The sequence below is a fragment of the Thunnus maccoyii genome, chromosome 1 (assembly GCF_910596095.1).
Source record: "Thunnus maccoyii chromosome 1, fThuMac1.1, whole genome shotgun sequence".
NCBI lineage: Eukaryota > Metazoa > Chordata > Actinopteri > Scombriformes > Scombridae > Thunnus > Thunnus maccoyii.
In genome coordinates this window covers 1,064,564-1,085,354 of record NC_056533.1, presented here as the reverse complement: position 1 = coordinate 1,085,354, position 20,791 = coordinate 1,064,564, and the positions used below count along the sequence as shown (strand labels likewise).

Below are 20,791 nucleotides of genomic sequence, written 5' to 3'. Positions count from 1 at the left end.
GACACTTCCACAAACCATTACACCTTCTTACAAACAAGCATGGTCTCTAAAACAGTAGGCTTAAGACAAAGATATCTCTAGCTAACCCCAGAGGTCAGCAAGCAACCCTCAGATAGAAACAGGTTCAAGAGTTCAACTAGCCTAGGAGTAGGTTTTCTTCACCAACATGTGTCCCCAAAATGACAATGATATTACATCACATTCAGTTGATAACAAACATTGACTCCTTAGTTTGAAAACATTTGTAACATATATACAAAAAATTTATAAAATGATAACCTACTATTCAATTTTCTTTCACAGCAACAAGGTCAAGGTTCAAAGGTCAGTATTTCAAAGCAGGAGCCATGCAGAATCTTCATACTGACATATGTTACTCCCCAGGCCAAGACCTTTCCAATGATGTATTTGGTTTAGCTTTACGACAAAGCTTTAATTTTCTTATTTCATGGACACAAGCCATCCCAGGCCTAGTTTCAGAGAGCACTTTGAAGGTTCAGTAGATAAAATTAAGCCTTTTGTTTGTTTTTTCTTTTTTAGTGGAAATGGTGAGCAAAATGAGTTACCTTCAGAGGTTACCGACAATTACCAATTATTTTTTTTAACATGCAACTACGTGATTTCAGTGATAACAGCGTTCATAGCAACCACCATAGCAACAATAGAAAGTAAGAGGCCATTGCCCCCCCCCCTTTTACCCTCCTCACATTCTTCTTAAGTTGCGAATCACTGTATCCCCTCAAATGCCCCTTTATTGCAACGCTCATGCTAAAAAGACAAAGGTTTGTTTGTGTTCATGTCAACAGCAACAATGAACACAGCAGCTGTGAGTGCGGTGCCAAAGCTTTGGGTACGTCCCATAGGTCCTGTGAGCTGCCACTGCTTCAGCCCCAAATGGTTTGAGCCAAGCCCCACATATTTCTGGTCCTCAAAACTGGTATTTTAATGTAACAGAGTCAAACTTAACGTCACATCGGAGGGAGGGTGAGAATATGGTGCTGCACATGACAAGGGTTCAGGTCATGAATGTATTAAAGGCAGAGAGCACAAAAGCCTCAAATTGCGTGTCTTTAATTAGCAGAGGTGCGCACACACAGAGTTTCATGTATTTTGCTTCTTTTAATTCTCTAGTATTTCGCATTTGTAATATAGTCTACTGATATGTCATATGTCAAAATACAGCTATTGATGTTACTCAGGCGAGTCTGCAACATGTCAGATTAATGTCTCAATCTTACAGTAATGTTGTTCAGGTGTCACTGAATGTAGTCCAGGATGATGCAGAAGTACTGATGTTCTGTATGTCGCCCACAGCTGGCTGTGTGTCAGATTCTTTCCTTTGACTTTATTAAATACCTGCAGCATCACACGGCAACTGGAATGATAGGGTGTCTTTAACAATAAGTGGAACTTAACGTGGAGTGTCGGAGGGAGGGGGAGAAATATGATGCTGCACACGTGCACACATTTATACATGTGGCACAGCAGTGGTAACTTCATTAACACTGGATCGGTCAGGAACTGACGGTGATTAATGTTCTGTGTTATGCTATACATCTACACCATTGACTGTATATAAGGAGGTCAGAATTGTTTGTAATAAAGCAGCCCTTATAAATGAATCCTGAGCTCCATCAGAGCTGTCAGGACATTTTTATTTTAAGTAGCCAAAAGTCAGAGAAAAGTCTAAAACGCCATAACCACTTCAATTTCGCCCTTGCTGAAAACAGTCCTGTGTGTTTTATTTTTATGTATTGGTTTATTTAACAGGGACAGTGCACATTAATAAACATTGCTGTAAATGCACCAGAGTTAGCCAAGAGGCTATTTTTCATCTGTAATGAACAGATGTTATACAGTCACCCTAAAAACAGGATATGTAAAACAATATAAGGGGCTGTGTTGGTGTGGGCATGTTGTTTTAAGTGCCAGCAAGACAATGAAATACAATCCAGCAATCTGGTTGGAGTAGCAGATTATTGCATTGAAAGGCTGATCAGAAAAATACTGCACAGCGGTTTCTAATACTGACAATGCTGGAAAGTTATGACGCTGCAGAACTGTTTAGTGTGCACATGTGGAATGTGTATGTGTCCACGGACCCCCGAAAAGTATGAATGGAACTGTTTGCGTGCTGGTATGATGGATTAACTGGTGGTTGAATTAACTGGTGATAGAGGCAGATGTTTTGTAGGGTTGGCTTTTGAGGTCCCCATGTCGACTAACCAGGAAATAAACATTCCAATTATTTCGCTTCTCTATCACATTAATTTGTCTGTGTCTTTTGAGACTTTACAATAGAAACAGTTTGTTGGAACATTAATTTCAGTGTCGACAAAAATATATGAAAGTATTAGACCTCTGAACTATGAAGATATTGTTCGCTGTCTGATGACATAAAAACAACAAAACAACTCATGCTGGAGTCAAACCACTGATCGCTACAACTGTAAGGTTTCTGCTGAATCCTTCCCAACTAATGTTATGCCATGGAGACATTGAGGAAAGAAAAGAGATAGTCATATAAACACTTCACAATAATAAAACCTGAATGCATCTAAAATGTGAGCGAATTGTGGTATTATTTATTGCAGCCATGCAATATAACGCGTTATGTTACAATATTTTCTTAAAGCACTGGCTGCATTTTGTACCTTGCATCATTTAGACCCACCAAAATCATATCCTTGACATAGGCAACACGGCAGCTGTGGTGTAGAAAAAACATTAACAGAGCTTGAATTAACTGGTGATATTCCCCTGCTTGATGTGCTGAATAGTGCAAGAATATCGTTGCAATTAGAGAGAATGTGAATGTGTGTAGCCTTTAATATAAAATATGGTTGATGGTATATACAGATGTCACAAGTTATATCACAAATTAATCTGGATGTCAATCAATCAATCTTTATTTATATAGCGCCATATCACAACAGAAGTCATCTCAAGGCACTTTTCACATAGAGCAGGTCAAGACCGTACTCTTTAATTTACAGAGACCCAACAATTCCCCCATGAGCAAGCACTTGGCGACAGCGGTAAGGAAAAACTCCCCTTTAACGGGTAGAAACCTCAAGCAGACCCCGGCTCTTGGTGGGCGGCCATCTGCTTTGACCGGTTGGGTTGAGAGAGAGAAAGAGAGAGGGAAAGGGGGAGGGGGGACAGAAGAAAAACAATCACAACAACAAACAACAACAAGCACAAGCAGCAACAGCCAGGGAAGGATGCCATCAGGACTGTGAAGGACCGCGAAGGTTCGGCCTGGGAGTCAGGTTTTTCTGTGAGATGAGAAAGCACAAAAAACTCCGGGGAAGAAGCAAAGTTAGTGACATGCATTGATGTTACATGAATACATACAGATGGAGAGGAGGAGGAGGAGAGAGGAGCTCAGTGCATCATGGGAAGTCCCCCAGTAGTCTAGGCCTATAGCAGCATAACTAAGGGCTGATCCAAGGCGAGCCTGGTCGGCCCTAACTATAAGCTTTATCAAAAAGGAAAGTTTTAAGCCTACTCTTAAACATAGAGAGGGTGTCTGCACCCCGGACTGAATCCGGTAGATGGTTCCATAGAAGAGGAGCCTGATAGCTGAAGGCTCTGCCTCCCAATCTACTTTTAAAGACTGTAGGGACCACCAGTAAGCCTGCATACTGGGAGCGCAGTGTTCTAGTGGGATAATACGGTATTATGAGCTCTTCAAGATATGATGGTGCCTGACCATTAAGGGCTTTGTAAGTTAGGAGAAGGATTTTAAATTCTATTCTAGATTTTACAGGAAGCCAATGTAGTGAAGCTAAAATGGGAGAAATGTGATCTCTTTTTCTAGTTTTAGTCAATACACGTGCAGCTACGCTCTGGACCAGCTGGAGAGTCTTTAGAGACTTGTTAGGGCAGCCTGATAATAAGGAATTGCAATAATCCAGCCTAGAAGTAACAAATGCGTGAACTAGTTTTTCTGCATCTTTTAGGGACAGGATGTGCCTGATTTTTGTGATATTACGTAAGTGAAAAAAGGCAGTCCTTGAAATTTGATTAATGTGGGAGTTAAAGGACATATCCTGATCAAAGATAACTCCCAGATTCCTTACGGTGGTGCTGGAGGCCAGGGTAATGCCATCCAGAGCAGCTTTATCATTAGATAATGTGTTTCTAAGGTGTTTAGGGCCAAGCACAATAACTTCAGTTTTATCTGAATTTAGTAGTAGAAAATTGCAGGTCATCCAGGTCTTTATGTCGTTAAGGCATGTTTGGAGTTTGTTTAACTGATTGGGTTCATCTGGCTTCACTGATAAATATAATTGGGTATCATCTGCGTAACAATGAAAATTTATGGAGTGTTTCCTAATAATATTACCTAAAGGAAGCATATATAAGGTGAATAGAATTGGTCCAAGTACAGAACCTTGTGGAACTCCGTGTCTAACTTTTGCCTTCACGGAGGATTCATCATTCACATGTACAAACTGAAATCGGTCTGATAAATAGGACTTAAACCAGGTTAATGCAGTTCCTTTAATGCCAATTAAATGTTCCAGTCTCTGCAAAAGGATTTGATGGTCAACTGTGTCAAATGCAGCACTAAGATCTAACAGGACAAGTATAGAGACAAATCCTTTGTCTGATGCAGTTAGGAGGTCATTTGTGACTTTCACCAGTGCTGTTTCTGTGCTATGATGCGCTCTAAATCCTGACTGAAAATCCTCAAAAAAACTATTGTTATGTAGAAAGTCACATAACTGATTAGAGACTGCTTTCTCAAGGATCTTGGATAGAAATGGAAGGTTAGATATAGGTCTATAATTGGCTAAAACACCTGAATCAAGAGTAGGCTTCTTAAGAAGAGGTTTAATTACAGCTACTTTAAAGGACCGTGGTACATAGCCTGTTACTAAAGACAGATTGATCATATCTAGTAAAGAAGTGCTCACTAAGGGTAAGGCTTCCTTAAGCAGCCTAGTTGGGATGGGATCTAAGAGACAGGTTGATGGTTTAGCTGAACAAATCATTGAAGTTAGTTCAGACAAGTCTACTGGAGAAAAACAGTCCAAATATATGTCAGGATTTATGTCAGGATTTACTGCCGTTACCAAGGTTCCTGTGTTTGGGGAGAGAACGGTGCCTGTTGAGGGCAGGAGATGGTTAATTTTGTCTCTAATAGTTAGAATTTTATCATTAAAGAAGCTCATAAAGTCGTTACTACTGAGAGCTATAGGAATACATGGATCAGTAGAGTTATGACTCTTTGTCAGCCTGGCCAAAGTGCTGAAAAGGAACCTAGGGCAGTTTTTATTCTCTTCTATTAATGCTGAGTAATAGGCGGCTCTGGCATTACAGAGGGCCTTCCTATATGTTTTAAGACTATCTTGCCAGACTAAGCGAGAATCTTCTACTTTGGTGGAACGCCAAATCCTTTCCAATTTTCGCAATGTTTGCTTTAATTTGCGGGTTTGGGAGTTATACCATGGAGCTAACCTCTTACGTTTTATTATCTTCTTTTTTAAGGGGGCGATGGAGTCGAGTGTTTGTCTTAGTGAGCCTGCAGCACTATCAATAAGATTATCAATTTGGGAGGGACTAAAGTTAACATAAGAGTCCTCTGTAGTATTGAGACATGGCAGTGAATTCAGTATTGACGGAATTGCTTCCTTAAATTTATCTACAACACTATCAGATAGACATCTAGTGAGGACATTTTTATCTAATGGTGTGTAATCCAGTAATAGGAATTCAAAAGTTATTAAAAAATGATCTGATAAAATAGGATTTTGTGGAAAAATTATTAAATGTTCAATTTCAATCCCATAAATTAGAACAAGGTCTAGGGTGTGGTTAAGACGGTGAGTGGGATTATTTACACACTGAGAGAAGCCAATTGAGTCTAATAATGAGAGAAATGCAGTGCTGAGACTGTCACTATCAACGTCCACAATGTACCACGCTTTGCCACAGCTGACACCATGCTACGTTCGGGCTGAGTGTAAACATACTCCAGACTGTATAATACAGGCTATATGAAATTATAAACAGTTCTCACATCGACTTGACATCAGATTAATAAAGATATTTTATACAAATATGAGACTGACAACAAGAACATGTCTTGACATTTGCAATTACTTCCTCTTTTCTTTAATACTGGCTCTCTTGGACTGGTACTGTGGACATTGAGCAATCTAAACAGACAAACATCATTTCAAAATTATGATGGATAGGTTAGTGTACATGAATCTCCATAGTGAAAACTAATAGTAGGCCATTGAGCGCACAGTATCAGCAGGCACTATCAGGACAGGTGCACAACATTAGTTAGTGTTACATCCACAGACAGGCTTTCAAAAACCCACAAAGTTGTGACATGTTAACTGAACTTATAAAGACTATTGCTCCCCTGTAGCCATTTTGGTTTCTACATTTGTGTAAACATTATCCAATTTCTGTTGCTATTTGCTAAATGAGAGTTAACAGTCATGTACAATATGGATGAATGAGTGTGCTGAGTGTAAGTATATCAATGTGATGAGAGAGATACATGCCTGTAGCCTTTAATATAAACATGATCGATGGTAGATAACATTACAGGTGTTGTATCACAAGTTAAACTGGGCATTACACTTTCACAACCTGGCACAGCTAAAACAGCTAGCAGCTAACTCCACACTACGTTCGAGCTGTACACATGCATACCTCAGACTGTATGTTTCACTTATAGGTTGTATGAAAGTATAAACAGTTTTCAAGTCGACTTGACATCAGATTCATGACAAAATATAAGACTGACAATACGAACATTTTATAAGCGACTTAATGCTACTGATGTTTACAGTATTTTGTACAGGCATCGACACAGTCACCCATCACGGCCTAATGCAGGGGAATATCACCAGTTAATTCAACCACCAGGTGCCCCTGATGAGTTACATAATTTCCATTTTCCTTGAAATTTCCAGTGTTTATACAGCATTTTAATCATAATCTGGATTATTAAATAATGAATCTATAATCAGAATATCAATAAATTCAGATGCAAATAATGAATAAATAAAATAAACACATTCTGCCAGTAGAAATGGCTCATGTGCATTTAGTGTCAGAGCAGGACTGGTCCATGCACCCTCCACCCAAAGTTGTGCTCAACTTGTTTGGATAAACAAATATACAATGCATTATTTTGTGTTTGTCATTTTTGTGATTTCAGTTGGATGTGCTGGCTATTAAACCCCCCCTGCAGTGATCCCCCCACCGAGACATCTTTTGCATTCACACACGTCTGTAAAAACTGTGGTTATAAATTTAACAGGAGAGGAAACTGTCCAGGGGGAAATAGAATTAAGCTTAACAGTTTAAGCTTCTGAAATAAAAGTTTTTAGACAGCTCTGATGGAGCTCAGGATTTATCAGGACGGCAATTTCACTGAATGAACCTGGACTGTCTGTGTGTAACAGCTGACCTTTTGGATGTGTAGAAGGACACAGAACATTAATTAGCATTAGATCCTGATCTTGTCGGCCTGTCGGGAGATTTAAATAATTAATGAAGTGACACTGCTATGCCTGATGTGTAAATGCGTAAATCTATCTATCTATCTATCTATCTATCTATCTATCTATCGATCGATCTATCTATCTATCTATCTACCTAGGCTATAGCAAGCATAGCCAATGACAATGTTTTGTAGAGATGCAGTAAGGGCAGATAATATAGCTATTAGGGATGTGCAGAGGGTCCAGTATTTGTATTTGTATCTGTATTTGTTTAGGCAGCAAAATTATTTGTATTTGAATAAAAGTGAAAAGAGGCTTAAAAATCCTGTTTTTTTTTTTTTTTATTACACTGTTAATTTTAGAAAATTAAAGTGTTACAATAAGTGTTCCTGAATAAACTACCTTAAAAAGGAGGTCCCCACACCGGGTCTCAAACAGGAGTCTCCCAGATCATAACAGATCACAACTGTGCTGACTACTGAGCTAAAACTTTACTCATTGCCTCATACCAGACACACTTTTACAGCCATAACACAGAGAGCTCAGCTTTATGTATGGGGAACACCCCTAACTCCAGGTGTAATGTCCAAAGTCAGAAATGTGCTTTATGTAGCAGGTGGATGTGACTCCCCTCGTTGAGACCTGCTGATAGATGTAACAGTGGAGCAGAGGAGAGGGACTGAGATAGCGATGTAACTGACCTATGTGCTGGTATTTGACATGTTTTTTTTTCTTCCCGAAAACTAATAATTTTTAAAATATTTGCATGAAACAAATATTCGTAAAAAAAACCAAACAAACAAAAAAAAACCCCACTATTTGTGCTTTCCCGAATAATGTATTTGTATTCGGGAACACCCCTAATAGCTATAACAATAAAAGTGAAAAATAAGTTGTTTTCTGGTTTTGGTTTAATTTCTATTTCAACTGCTGATTTGAAGACAAAAACAGGAAGAGCATATGGATTTCTGTTCTTTTTAATTCTCATGAAAGACGGAAAAACAAAATAATGCATTGTATATTTGTTTATCCTGTTATCAAACAAGTTGAACACAGCTTTGGACGGAAGGGTACACAGACCAGGAATGACCTGTACACAGAATAAATACAAAATGCAAGTTTTCATTCATGTACAGGTTTTGTCAAACAGTATAAGGGAATGTAGAGAGAAAATATTGCTGCTCTGGCACTTTATTAGTATTAGGACAGTGCACATACAGTACTATGAAAAGTTTTAGGCACATTAGATGTTTAGATTCTTATCCATAATGCAATACCATCAGGGATCTGATCATCCCAAATGTATTCTGCAGTATGACAACAACCCCAATCATCCAACCAGAGTCATAAAGAACTATCTTCAGCAGCAAGAAGAACAAGGAGTCCTGCAACAGATGTAATGGTCCCCACAGAGCCCTGATCTCAAGTAGGGTGAGTCTGGGATTACATGAAGAGACAGAAGCAGCTAAAACGCCTAAATCCACAGAAGAATTGTGGCAACTTCTCCAAGATGCAGGAGCAACCGACCAGCCAAGTACCTGAAAAACTGTGTGCAGGTGTACTGAGGAGAACTGCTGCTGTTTTAAAGGCAAGGCTGCTCACATCAAATATCGATTTCATTTAGGTTTCCTCTGTTTACTCAACTTTACTCAACTTTATATGAACTTAAATAAAAACTATTCATGGCATTATCTTTGAAGGCATCTTCACTTTATTTTTAGTGCCTAAAGCTTTTGCACAGTACTGTATGTGTACATACAAACTCCATCAAAAGTCGTACAGCTGTTAAAGCCGACTGACAGCTGATCCAACTGTGATCAGCTGCCACCATCATCAGAAACAGACATTGCTTCACATATTGCTTCAGAAGAAAGGATGTCTCATTTCTCTAAAAACGTGTCTCCTTGTTTCCTCTCTGGCATCTTCAGTGCGAGTGACTAAGACACAAGGAAAAGATGAAAGTGAGGGAAACGTGGATGTAAAAGGGAATTGAGATGTACCCTAAAAGTGTTCTCCCTATTAATTGACTCAGGTAATTTTTTTGTTCTCCTTTCAGGACTTTAAGGAGCAAATCATCCACCACTTGGCCACCCTGGTCCTCTTGTCATTTTCCTGGTGTGTCAACTACATTCGTATAGGAACGCTGGTCATGCTCATCCATGATGCCTCTGATGTTTTGCTGGAGGTCAGTCACAGCAACGCTAAACAATCACCTGATAGAATGTTGATACTGGGCGACAAATCCCTTGATTAAATTTGGTGCCAAACACTTTTAAAGATCAAAACATATAAAAATACTCCATTACCTTGTTAAAATCTCTTAAAATCGCTAATTAGTCCTTCTCCTCATTGAAAAACCCACAATTTCTGAATATGTAAATATTAATTTCAAAAGTTTAGCTGCTGGACACACAATGTCTCCTCCTTCACTGTAAAGTCCATCCTCAGTGTATGTGCACTGAAAGCTTCAAGTTACTACATCACACTTGAGTAAGTTGTATAATGGACCACAACTGGCTCCAAACTAGTTGTGATGTCACAAATAATGCTCATATTAACATGCTTTAACACAATTTAAGGTGAGCACAGAGAAACTTTCCTCCTTCAGCAGATGAATGTGAAAACTCACTCACTCTCTACTTTGCATTGGTGCCGAACATTCATATTAGATGTAAAATGTGTGGTGGTCATCCACACATTTAGGTAATTCAATTCGAGCTTTCTCTATGTCTTTGAATGTGGTTGACTAACTATACAACTCCTTCTTCTTTTAGTCTGCTAAACTGTTCAACTATGCCAAATGGGAGAAAACCTGCCAGAGTCTTTTTGTTCTGTTTGCCATAGTGTTTATGGTTACACGACTGATCATCTTCCCGTTTTGGTAAGCTGATGAATGATATATGTTTGAGTGTGAATCTGTATTTGTGCACCAAATGAAACAGACTCTAAAGACACATAATTTCTTCATTATGCAGTCAACACTTCTACACAGCTTGACTGAATACTAGTTTGACTGCTTGTATGAAGAAAAAAAATTAATTTAAAATTGAAGTTTACTGGGTTTGACTTTTTTTATGAGCTCAGTTGAACTGGAATAACAATCAAACCTACAAACAGATTAGGTTGTTTGCACACATACTACAGGAAGTGTTACTGCAGTCATTGACAATAATTGCAATGTTTGTATTGCATACTCAAATGTTGTTCATCACAGCCTGTTTTCTCTGAGAATCCTTGCTATTGAGCTCACTTCATTATTTTTACCTCACTGGTGGCATTTCCAAATACAGTGTAGTATAAAACATACACTTGGTTGTCATATTATGAGATCCATCTATATCATGAAAGTTCTAATGTTTGTAGTTTGTGATGAACCTGTTCTACAGAGGTGTTGATTCAGCTTTATATTCATTGTTGAGGCTATAGTTTGTGTTCATGCTGTATTGTGTAATACTTAGAGATGTTACTTTATTGATCACTATTGGGTGAACTTTTTTTTTTACATTGAGCTAGTTAGCAATTACTGTGCCTGCTGCTCAGCAATGACCGTGTTCTGTATTTTGAATGGGTGTCAGAGAGGAGCCACTGTGGCATTTCAGCTACCAGGAGTACCTCTGATTTTACCAACAAGCTGCATGTTGCTGCTCTCCATCTACTCTAAACTCATCATATAACACAGTAGGGTGTTTTATCTCAAACTAGAGGAAATGGTTAGAATATGAAATGATTAATTTAGAACGCTTAGCTATTGGCCTGCACTGGATAGTCAAATTTGTAAAACTAATGTTGCTCCACAACCGTTTTTGAAGAGGTGTATAATCTAGAGAGTCCAGGTACCTGTAAAACAGTTCCTCCATTGTTTTCCTCTGTGTGGTTTTGTGATTGCCATCATTGAAAAAATTCAACCATCAAGGAACCTTTGCTAACCACATCTCTTCCTTCCCTCATTTCCTGTCATTTCTCTCCTTCATAGTAGTCTACTTCTCTCAGTATTACACAATACCATTCAATAGTACCTCAAACTACAACCTCAATCAATCAATGCCTCTCTAAAACAGTGTCAGTAGAAACTGAACATTAGAACCTTCATGAAGGGAGGATTTGTTGTAGGGCTATTAGACTATATTAGTTTTATCTTGGTGGATCTAAAAAAAACCTAGTGTTATGAGATGTGAAGGTATTTGCTGAACAGGTTCTTATCCAAAAACATATGATACAAGTAAGAATATACTGAAGGTCCTATAACCAGAACCTTCTTTTGGGTTCAAACAGCATTTAATTTGTTTACTGGTAAATCACACAATGTAATATAATTACACAGTACACAGATCAGAGAGTTTAACTTTTTGACTCCAACTTTTGTAATGTGGCTGTGTTTCAGGCTGATCCACTGTACCTGGGTCTATCCTGTTCACCACTACCCCGCCTTCTTTGGCTACTACTTCTTCAATGTGATGCTGGTGGTCCTCCTCTGTCTGCACATATTCTGGGCCTACCTCATTCTCTGCATGATCAGAAAATTCATGTTTGGCACTGTAAGTCTGCTCAGTAAGACGTATCTGTCATCTATCAATATTTTCAAATATTTTTGGATTAGTGTAAAATAGTCATTTGGCAAAGTTTCCACTCTTTTCATTGTGGTCTGGTAAAGCCACTGAGACACCATTAGACATGATTTCAGTGAGGCTATATGGCAAATCATGAACATGAATCCACCTACAACCTGACTGGATGAACTCATCACTTGCTGGGTTGTGATCGGTCACTGAATTTAAAATAGAACAAAATGGAGTCTGTTCTTGAAACACTGTCAAATGTTTTTCCTACATTGTCAAGTGAAGAGGCACCTCACCTCTTCCAGCAGTCTCCTACATTATCCCCCAAAATAATATTTTTAAAAAATGAATCTGAATGGGTGATTCCATCCTAAAGCTTTATGATAGTCAATACTTATGGTGTAGGCCTTGATTTATAGTACAGCGTCTGAGTTCACCTTGATATCATCACCACAACACATGTATCGTACATGATCAGGTCTTGTTGTGCTTTAATTATGTTCCCCACTGTAACTATGTTTACATTCTTTCATGTACTTTCTGATACAGTGTGACTGTGAGCTACATCATACTTACAGAACTGGAATTACATTCAGGTAACTTATATTTGGCCATGTCTCATTACTGAATAGGAGACTGCTGCTATGCAAACACTGTGTTTATCTTTATCCATTCATATAGAATGGCGATTGCAGTGAGTGATCATCCACAATCAGAAACTTGTAGGGGAGAAACAGCAGCCCAAGCTGACCGATCACAGTTCTTGTTGTCTACATGTGGCATCTCTATAGCTGCTGTAGCCCTGACATGTAGTTATATTTTTGGCTCACATCAGCTATGACAACGCCTACAGGGTAGCACCTTAAAGAAGAAGTATTTATCCAGCTAAACCATAACCATTGAAATGCATGAACATAAAAAGACTTCAGTGCAGCAGCACTCTGACTTAACTATCATATGATTGGAATTCTGCCTGTCTACATCATGCATCTGCCCCTCACTGTCTGTAGTCTCATCTTGCCCCACCCTGCTCATAGAAAATGAATAGGTGAATCGCTGTTAGAGTTTGAGTTCATTAGTATTCATGCTCACAGTTAACAACTGAATAGAAGCAGAATTCAAATTAATAAAAACAGAAATATATCTATACATGATTGTGCATCATAAAAATTATACATACATCTCTATACACACATGCACCTATACATTCATACTCATATCCGGTTCTACAAGGATGCAAAAGCATGCTTTGGAATCTAAATGGTTACTTTATCACCAGAAAAAAATATTAAAACTTAATGAAGTAACATATTAGCAGTCGAACAGTGAATGTAAATGATCGCCAGGTCATTCAGTCATTCATGGTCAGGCACTCACATAGGTGTATTGTTTTGATGTATGCCTGGGAAACTGTATAGCACAACATATGACTCAATTCTGAATTTTCACTCACCCCACAAAATGTCCGTGTCACATGCAAGTTAAAATTATATGATGCAGAAATGTAATGTTACTCATTAACGTTGCATGTGTGTGTGTTATGTATATGTATATGTCGTAATAACTTTTTAAACTTAAGCAGTGTTACACTTCATTGCGTCTTTATGCTATTTTTTATGGTGGCCATGAAGTGCAAAACGCAACAAATAGGAAAACAATAAATCACAACTGTGATTTGGCTATTGGACTATGTGGCAAGTACTTCAGCAAAAACATAAGCTACATGTTTAACGTGATGTAGTGAGAGTGAGATTGTTGAAACAACTAAATCATTCCATGGGTCCAATCTACATATGGCATGTAGATGGCTCGAATAGGCTGAAACCTTTGGCTTGGCCCTGTCAAGATGTATAGATGGCTTTTCAAGAAGATTACAGATTCTCTCTTCCTTCAAACACTTTTTATACATATCATTCATTCTCATGTAGTCTTGCTTTCACTAATGATGTACAGATCTCTGGGCTTCAAGCTCTAGTTTGAGACAAATACATTTTCATCATCAAAATGGACATTTTTTCCTTTCATTTTTGTGAATGTCTGTTGGCTCAGTGGTTTAGAACACTGCTCTCATGATCAGCTACCCCTTAGATGACAAGGTTGTTTGTTCGATACCTGCTCACTGCAGTGCTCCTCATAATATTGCTGTCATGTACAAAGTTGCTTCACATCTTTATCCTTTACCATAATTCAATTCCACTCTAGCTCACCTTAAAACTATTACCTAAAATGTGGATTGATATGCTTGTTAAAGACATCTTTTCCTGTTCTGCATAGCATGTCTGAGTAGTGTAGTGGTTTAAGCTCATGTAATTTCTGAACTCCTTTTAGATGCAAAGGTTGTGAGTTCGAGCCCTGCTTAGGGCAGAACTCCGTAGAGTTGAAAGATGAAGGAGTCCAGGTGATGTCAATCTGCTTGCTGAGCTGAGCTGAACTGCTGTTTTGGCAATTTCATGCAAGTGACAGGCTAAATACCAGAATCTAGCCTAACATTTCTGTGTGACATGTTAGCACAGTGCATAGCATGTCTGTCTTACAAACATGACGGTGTAGGTTCAATTCCACCCATTCCTGATTTTAATCTTGCTAGATTTTTCAATAGTGTTCAGCTTCCAGTTATGCAATCTAAATTCGCTTTCAGCAATCACACGCAATTGCATTTTCTAGTTATTCTTATTCTTCCGTACGTTTTTTGAAAGCTTGGACGCAATCACACATTGTTCTTCTCAGTCTTTATTCTTATTCCGTCTTCCATACGTTTTTTGCCGCGTTTCAACTGCTGCACACTTTGTGCTATAAAAACCATTCAAACGTCAATCTGTGTTTCAGCAATTTTTTATAACTTTTTAAAACATTAAAATTTATAATGGCAGTCTATGGGACGAACTGTCCAACTGAGTTGGAACCTTGGTCACTTTGACACTCAACTGCTCGGAAGTCCCTTATCGTACAGACGCCATTCAAACTGTAAAATGTTCACAAAAAGAACTTTCAAAGTTATCAGACTGTTTAGTGATATCTTTTGTAGTTTTTCAGCAATTTAAGCCCAAAGTCAGGGGTTTTGAAGACTTTTTCAGGTCTCACCAGTGTGTCATGTGATCAGGCACAGTGGAGAGCACAGATAATTTTAGACCAGAAATGTTTTTCTAAACTGCTGTCACTCCCACAATTTTGCTATTTATCTGTAAATGTGTAATTTTGGTGAATATTTTAACTCCAGCTGTATTAATTCCCATGGACTTCCATTGTAGATTGAGATTGTGAAAACAAAAGACAGGGCATCCACCATCAGGGCCGTACACTGGGAGTCAAAGGCATACGAGACCGCTATAATAACTCGCCATTTTACAAAAACACCATGACACTACGATAACCAGCAAAAAATATTTCATCATGGTTAAGTGTTACAGATCATTAAGTTATTTACTCTCATTGACTTCAATGCAGTACTTTACCAGTTGTATGTAGAACTAAGTTAATGTTTAGTGTCAACTGCTGTCAGTTACAGTTGTGCTGTCCTGATGGTCTAGTGGTCACACATAATCCCTGTAACTGTAAGGTCACCTGTTCATATCTAGCCTGGTACCAAGGTCTCTGCATCCTCCTGTTTCTGGCCATCTGTTGTGAGCTCTTGTGTCTTTAAAGTTGACATGCCACATCCTGTGCTACTTTTGCAATTTCCAAACTCAAATTCCTGATCTTCAGTGACAAATCTCAAATATCCAATTTGTGTAAAATGCCACAAAAAGTATATATTCAACTCAGTAAACACAACATTCAATTCATAATTCATCCCATCAAAAGCTCCTCCTAGGTATGTCCCTAGATATTTTCATGCTTGTGCACACACAGTGGTGATTGGGTTTGCTCAGTAGTTGAGTGGTAAGGTGGTCCTTTTTCAATGCAAAGGTTAAGAGTTCAAATCTCACTTTTGCCATCCTACATGTGATCTGAATCTTTGCGTTTTCCAGCATAAGTTCTGACACTTCTCACATTGAAGCAGTGTTTGTGTATAAATTACTAGACATGGGATACATTTCAGATCTTCAACAAAATAAAAACTCAATACAAATGTAGTCATGAAACATGTTTTCACTGAAGGTCATAAGCTACATCAAATGTTTCTGAAAGTATATTCATATACCTCAACAGAGCATCAACAATGATGACCACTATGAATTATTATAAAGAAAATCAAGAGTTTTGCTTCTTCTTTTTTTTTCTTTTTCTTTCTTATTCTGCTTCTTCCTTTTCTTCTTCTTCTTCTTCTTCTTCTTCTTCTTCCACTCCTTCTGAGATTCATATTTGGTGTTATTCATTGAAATACTTGGACCCCGCTCATTGCCAAATTTGGCTTAGTGCAAAAAAACATATTTCTGATAGAGGAACCCATCAGAGAGTGCCAGTAAACAGAAAGAAATTACAAGAACCCAAAACTCCAGCTCAGTGTTCTCTGCTGCAGCTTAGGTTTCAAACATACTCTCAGGTAGAGGTTTTGGTTACTTTGCCTTTGGCTGGTGGTCCCATCAGTTGCTTGTTGTATTGGCTGAACACCCATTCCCTCTCTGTCCATTTTCACTTCCTTTCCACCCTCCCCTTCATATCTGCTTTTCTACATCTATTTCTCTCTTTCTTACATCACAGCTTACCAGAGATGAGAGAAGTGACAATGAAGACGAGGAGGAGAATGAGAGCAGCCTGACAGAGGATGAAGAAGGACAGCACAAGCTTGACAATGGGTTGGCATTTGATGAGAAGGAGGACCAGAACTTTGGATGCTTGTCTCCACCAGAAAACATCTACCAGTCAAAGAATGACTCACGCTGAGTATTATCAGTAGAGCCAAAGATGTGAGAAACAGAACAGTGCTAAATACATTTCATCCAATATGGACCAATAAAATATGCAAAATGTGTGATTTATTCCAGATGCTGGAACATGACCTAGCCCAAAAAGCATTACTGTTCTCACAGTGCTTTGAACTGAGATTTGAAATCAACTTCTACGGTATATGCCATGTACTTTTTTGTATCTTTTAATTATTCCCATAGATAACTTGACAAACAATGGGACGTTCCAGTGATGATCTTTCCAGTAAGTCTGCAATGAGTTTGATAGAACATTTTTATTCATCTAAAACATACATTTGGGGTGTTAATTGGAATCAGATGAGAAAAATGTACATGCATTTCATGTCTTTGTGTCCAGATAAATTCAAATAATAACTTTTAGTGGTGAGGGTCAATGTGATGTAGATTTTGTTGTCTCTTGTCATCACTGATGCCTGCTGGGGTCGCACAGACATCTGTGCACTGCCCAAAAATGACTGCCCAAATGAAGACCACTCTGAGTGTATTCATCAACTGCATATGTGGAAGTGCATGCAGACAACCAGTGTACTGTAGCAAAAACAGAACTCCATCTACCATCCACCCTGCTTTCATCATCTGCATCTGTTTTGGAGTATGTCAGGGCCCATGCCTGGCCAGAGTTGCGCCTTTTAGGGGACTCCCAACCTGTTAAGGTACCTCTACCTGCCCCGTCCTTTCTCGTATGTCACCTCCAAGTTCCCATCATGTTCAGTGTACACAAAGTCTACAAAACCCACCAGTGCTCCTGTACTGGAATAATACAATGTACCTCCTGGATTTCTGTTTGTCAAATAGTTTGTACACAGTTTTATTAGAATTGTGCACTATGCACAACATAAATTAAAAGGTCTTTAAACTGGATTTTGGTGCTACAAGATTCAGTAAACGTGCAGGACTTGGTTTGGTTGATCTTGTTCTTAGGTTTGGTATTGTCTAACAAATCTGCAATTCATCAATTACCATGCAGGAAACATGGGACTTTTGGAGACAGGGATCTGGAATTTTGGTGCATCCAGCTTTGGGCCCAGACGTCCAGGGGTGTATTCTAGAAAGTGGGGGTAGTGACAACTCTGAGTTTGTTCACCCTGAGATGAGGGAAACTCTATGTTTTCAGTGCCTGAAAGAGAGCTAACTTGAACTCTGGGTCAATTACCATGGTAACTTACTTTGTGAAGCTAACCTGCTCACCGGCATGTTTTCTTCAACAGACCCTGAGTTTCTGTCTGTCTCCTCCCTCTAACAGAGCCAGACACGCTACTTGATTTCCTCATTCATTCAGTCCGTATCAAAACATGTATTGAAGCTCATTCATTAGTGAAGGTTTCCTGTCTGTCAAATAAAAATCCGCAGTTCAGAATAAAACCTCTGCATGTTCTTCTTTTATAACACTGTGACTCTGTGCACACAAGACAGCTGTCAGTTTGTCAGGAACAAGGTGCACCGAGCAACTCCTGCACTGAAATGTTTAAAGCACATAATGTGTAATCTCAGTTTAAATTTAAAAAATCGGTATGAAGCTTTAGACGCTTAGGATCAATGAATAATTATCTCTATCACTAATGTTTTGATTGGTTGCACTGATGGAACATCATCATCATCCTATAATATTGGAGATTATATGTTAATATTTCTGAGTGAGCAGGATCAAGCAGCATCACTGAATGCTGTTCAGCCCAGATACAAATAGATGTCTAAAACTTTAAAATCTACTGTATTTTAATCTCAATGCCTTTTCAAGTACAAATCACCAAACACATTATTATCGGATCAGATAGTGAGCTTACCATCATGTCTCTATGTCTTTAATCTATATATGTTTTAAATCTTTAACTTATTTTTCATTTTCAGCTGCTACCTCCTGTGTTTTTCCCCATCATATTAAAGCTGAATAAATATATTTAAAATGTAATGTAGTCTACAGCCTGATACACAGTAAGATTCCACCACTTTATCATCATGGCCGCCATATGGGCTTTCTCCACAAAGGAGAAACTGGTACGGGTCTGAATGCTTGACCCCTGCAGTGAGGGAATCTGGTGGCTCTGTTATGCTGTGGGGGTAATTTTGCTGGCATGGTTTAGGTCCACTTGTCTGTTTAGAGGAAAGGGTCACTGCAAATCAATTCACAGTTGTTCTGAGTGATCACCATTATCCTGTGATGAAACATTTCTATCCTGATGGGAGTTGTCTCCTCCAGGATGACAAAACCCCCATCCATGGGGCACAAGGGGTCACTGAATGGTTTGATGAGTATGAAAATGATGTGAATCATATGCTATGGCCTTCACAGTCACTATATGTCAACCCTGTTGAACACCTATGGGAGATTTTGGACTGTGTTAGACAGCGCTCTCCACCACCATCATCAAAACACCAAATGAGAGAATATCTTCAGGAAGAATGGTATTCCATCCCTACAGTAGAGTTCCAGAGACTTGTAGAATCAATGCTAAGGCACATTGAAGCTGTTCCGGTGGCATGTGGTGGCTCAACACCTTACTAAGACACTTTATGTTGGTTTTTCCTTTAATGTGTCACCCATCTGTATCATCATATTGCGCGCTGTGGCTGCTGTGTGAGCAGGTCGTCCACTAATTGGAAGATTGGCTGTTGATCCCCATCTCCTCCAGTCCGCATGTGGAAGTGTCCTTGATCAAGATATTGAACCCCAAATTGCTCCTGATGACTGAACCAGCAGTGTGTGAGTGTGTGTGTGTGTGAATGTGCATTAGATTAGATCCTGATGGGCAGGTTAGAAGCGTGTGAATGAGTGAATGTTGTATGTATGTATTGTAAAGTGGTTTGAGTGGTCGCAAAACTAGAAAGGCGCTGTATAAATGCAGCCCATTTACCATTATTAAGGAAATGTAAATTGATTAATGTAAAATGATTAATTAATGGACAACACTGAATAAAACTTTACTGTCAAAAACCTGAAGATGTGCATAGCAATGCCTCTCTCCTGGGTGTCAGCTGATGCAGGGCGAATACAATCAATCAAAATAGTATTCCAGCACACACTGGGATATTGGGATTGACTCTATTTTATTAATGGGTTACATTAAAAAACAAGAGGCGAGAACTACATGTTCCGTTTATTGCTCCATCAGATTCATTCTGTACTTGATTGCCATCAGGTGTGTCTTTAAATAGTCACGTGCTGATCAACAGAGGATCCAACAGGTTCACACACAGAATCTCATTTTCCAATACATATACACTTAAAAAATAAACAACAGGCAACAGTGACTATGATTCTACCTTACAAAAGGTAGAAAAAACTTTATTGTGTTAACTTATTGACACTTTTCCCTGCTCTGACTCTTTTTTTAATGATAAATGTGTACCATCCACATACACATGCATTAATATCTCTACATCCACTGGATTAAAATAGAGGCTCTGCCTTTTATTTACCTGCTGCCATGGTGACTCGTAGCATCAGAGCTCCATTGATGATGGCTTTTTTCATTCATCATGCACGTGCTTAACTCAGACTGAACATATTCAGAGTTTATTAAACAAACTCTGATCAGCTGTTCTGGAACCTAAATCTCAGAGTTTGAAACTGCTTTTCTGGAATGGACCCAAGGATTGCCTGAAGGCACTGGAAATGTGGGTGAGTGCAAGTGTCAACAAGGCAATAATAATAATTTATGGAGGTACAAATAATTTTTAAACAAAATTCTTGGTATTTTGTGCAAAACAATACAATCTTTGAGCTGAACATCACAGACAATAAGTGTTGAAGGTTTTAAAGCACACACTGTATATTTGAGTTACAGCACAATCACTAGAGGATAAGAGTCTTTCAAAGAACGTTTACTCTTGCCCAATGTCATGATTGTTGTGCTAAAGAAATATTTGAAGTATTTGTTACTGTTCTCCT

General features: G+C 38.7%; 1 protein-coding gene across 5 annotated transcripts in view; it reads left to right on the top strand.

The window, feature by feature from the left end:
- LOC121895047 (ceramide synthase 2-like) overlaps positions 1-18,264 on the top strand; it is a 43,209-nt gene extending 24,945 nt beyond the window's left edge. For 3 of the 5 annotated variants that reach the window (XM_042407894.1, XM_042407868.1, XM_042407857.1), the window contains exons 6-10: positions 304-324; positions 9,535-9,663; positions 10,253-10,359; positions 11,860-12,013; positions 16,676-18,264. In XM_042407894.1, coding sequence (XP_042263828.1) covers positions 304-324; positions 9,535-9,663; positions 10,253-10,359; positions 11,860-12,013; positions 16,676-16,858 — 594 coding nt within the window. In that variant the 3' untranslated portion in view covers positions 16,859-18,264. The remainder of the gene's footprint in view (positions 1-303; positions 325-9,534; positions 9,664-10,252; positions 10,360-11,859; positions 12,014-16,675) is intronic. The other 2 variants (XM_042407876.1, XM_042407885.1) reach the window with 2 other exon arrangements.
- The last annotated feature ends 2,527 nt before the right edge of the window (positions 18,265-20,791 follow it).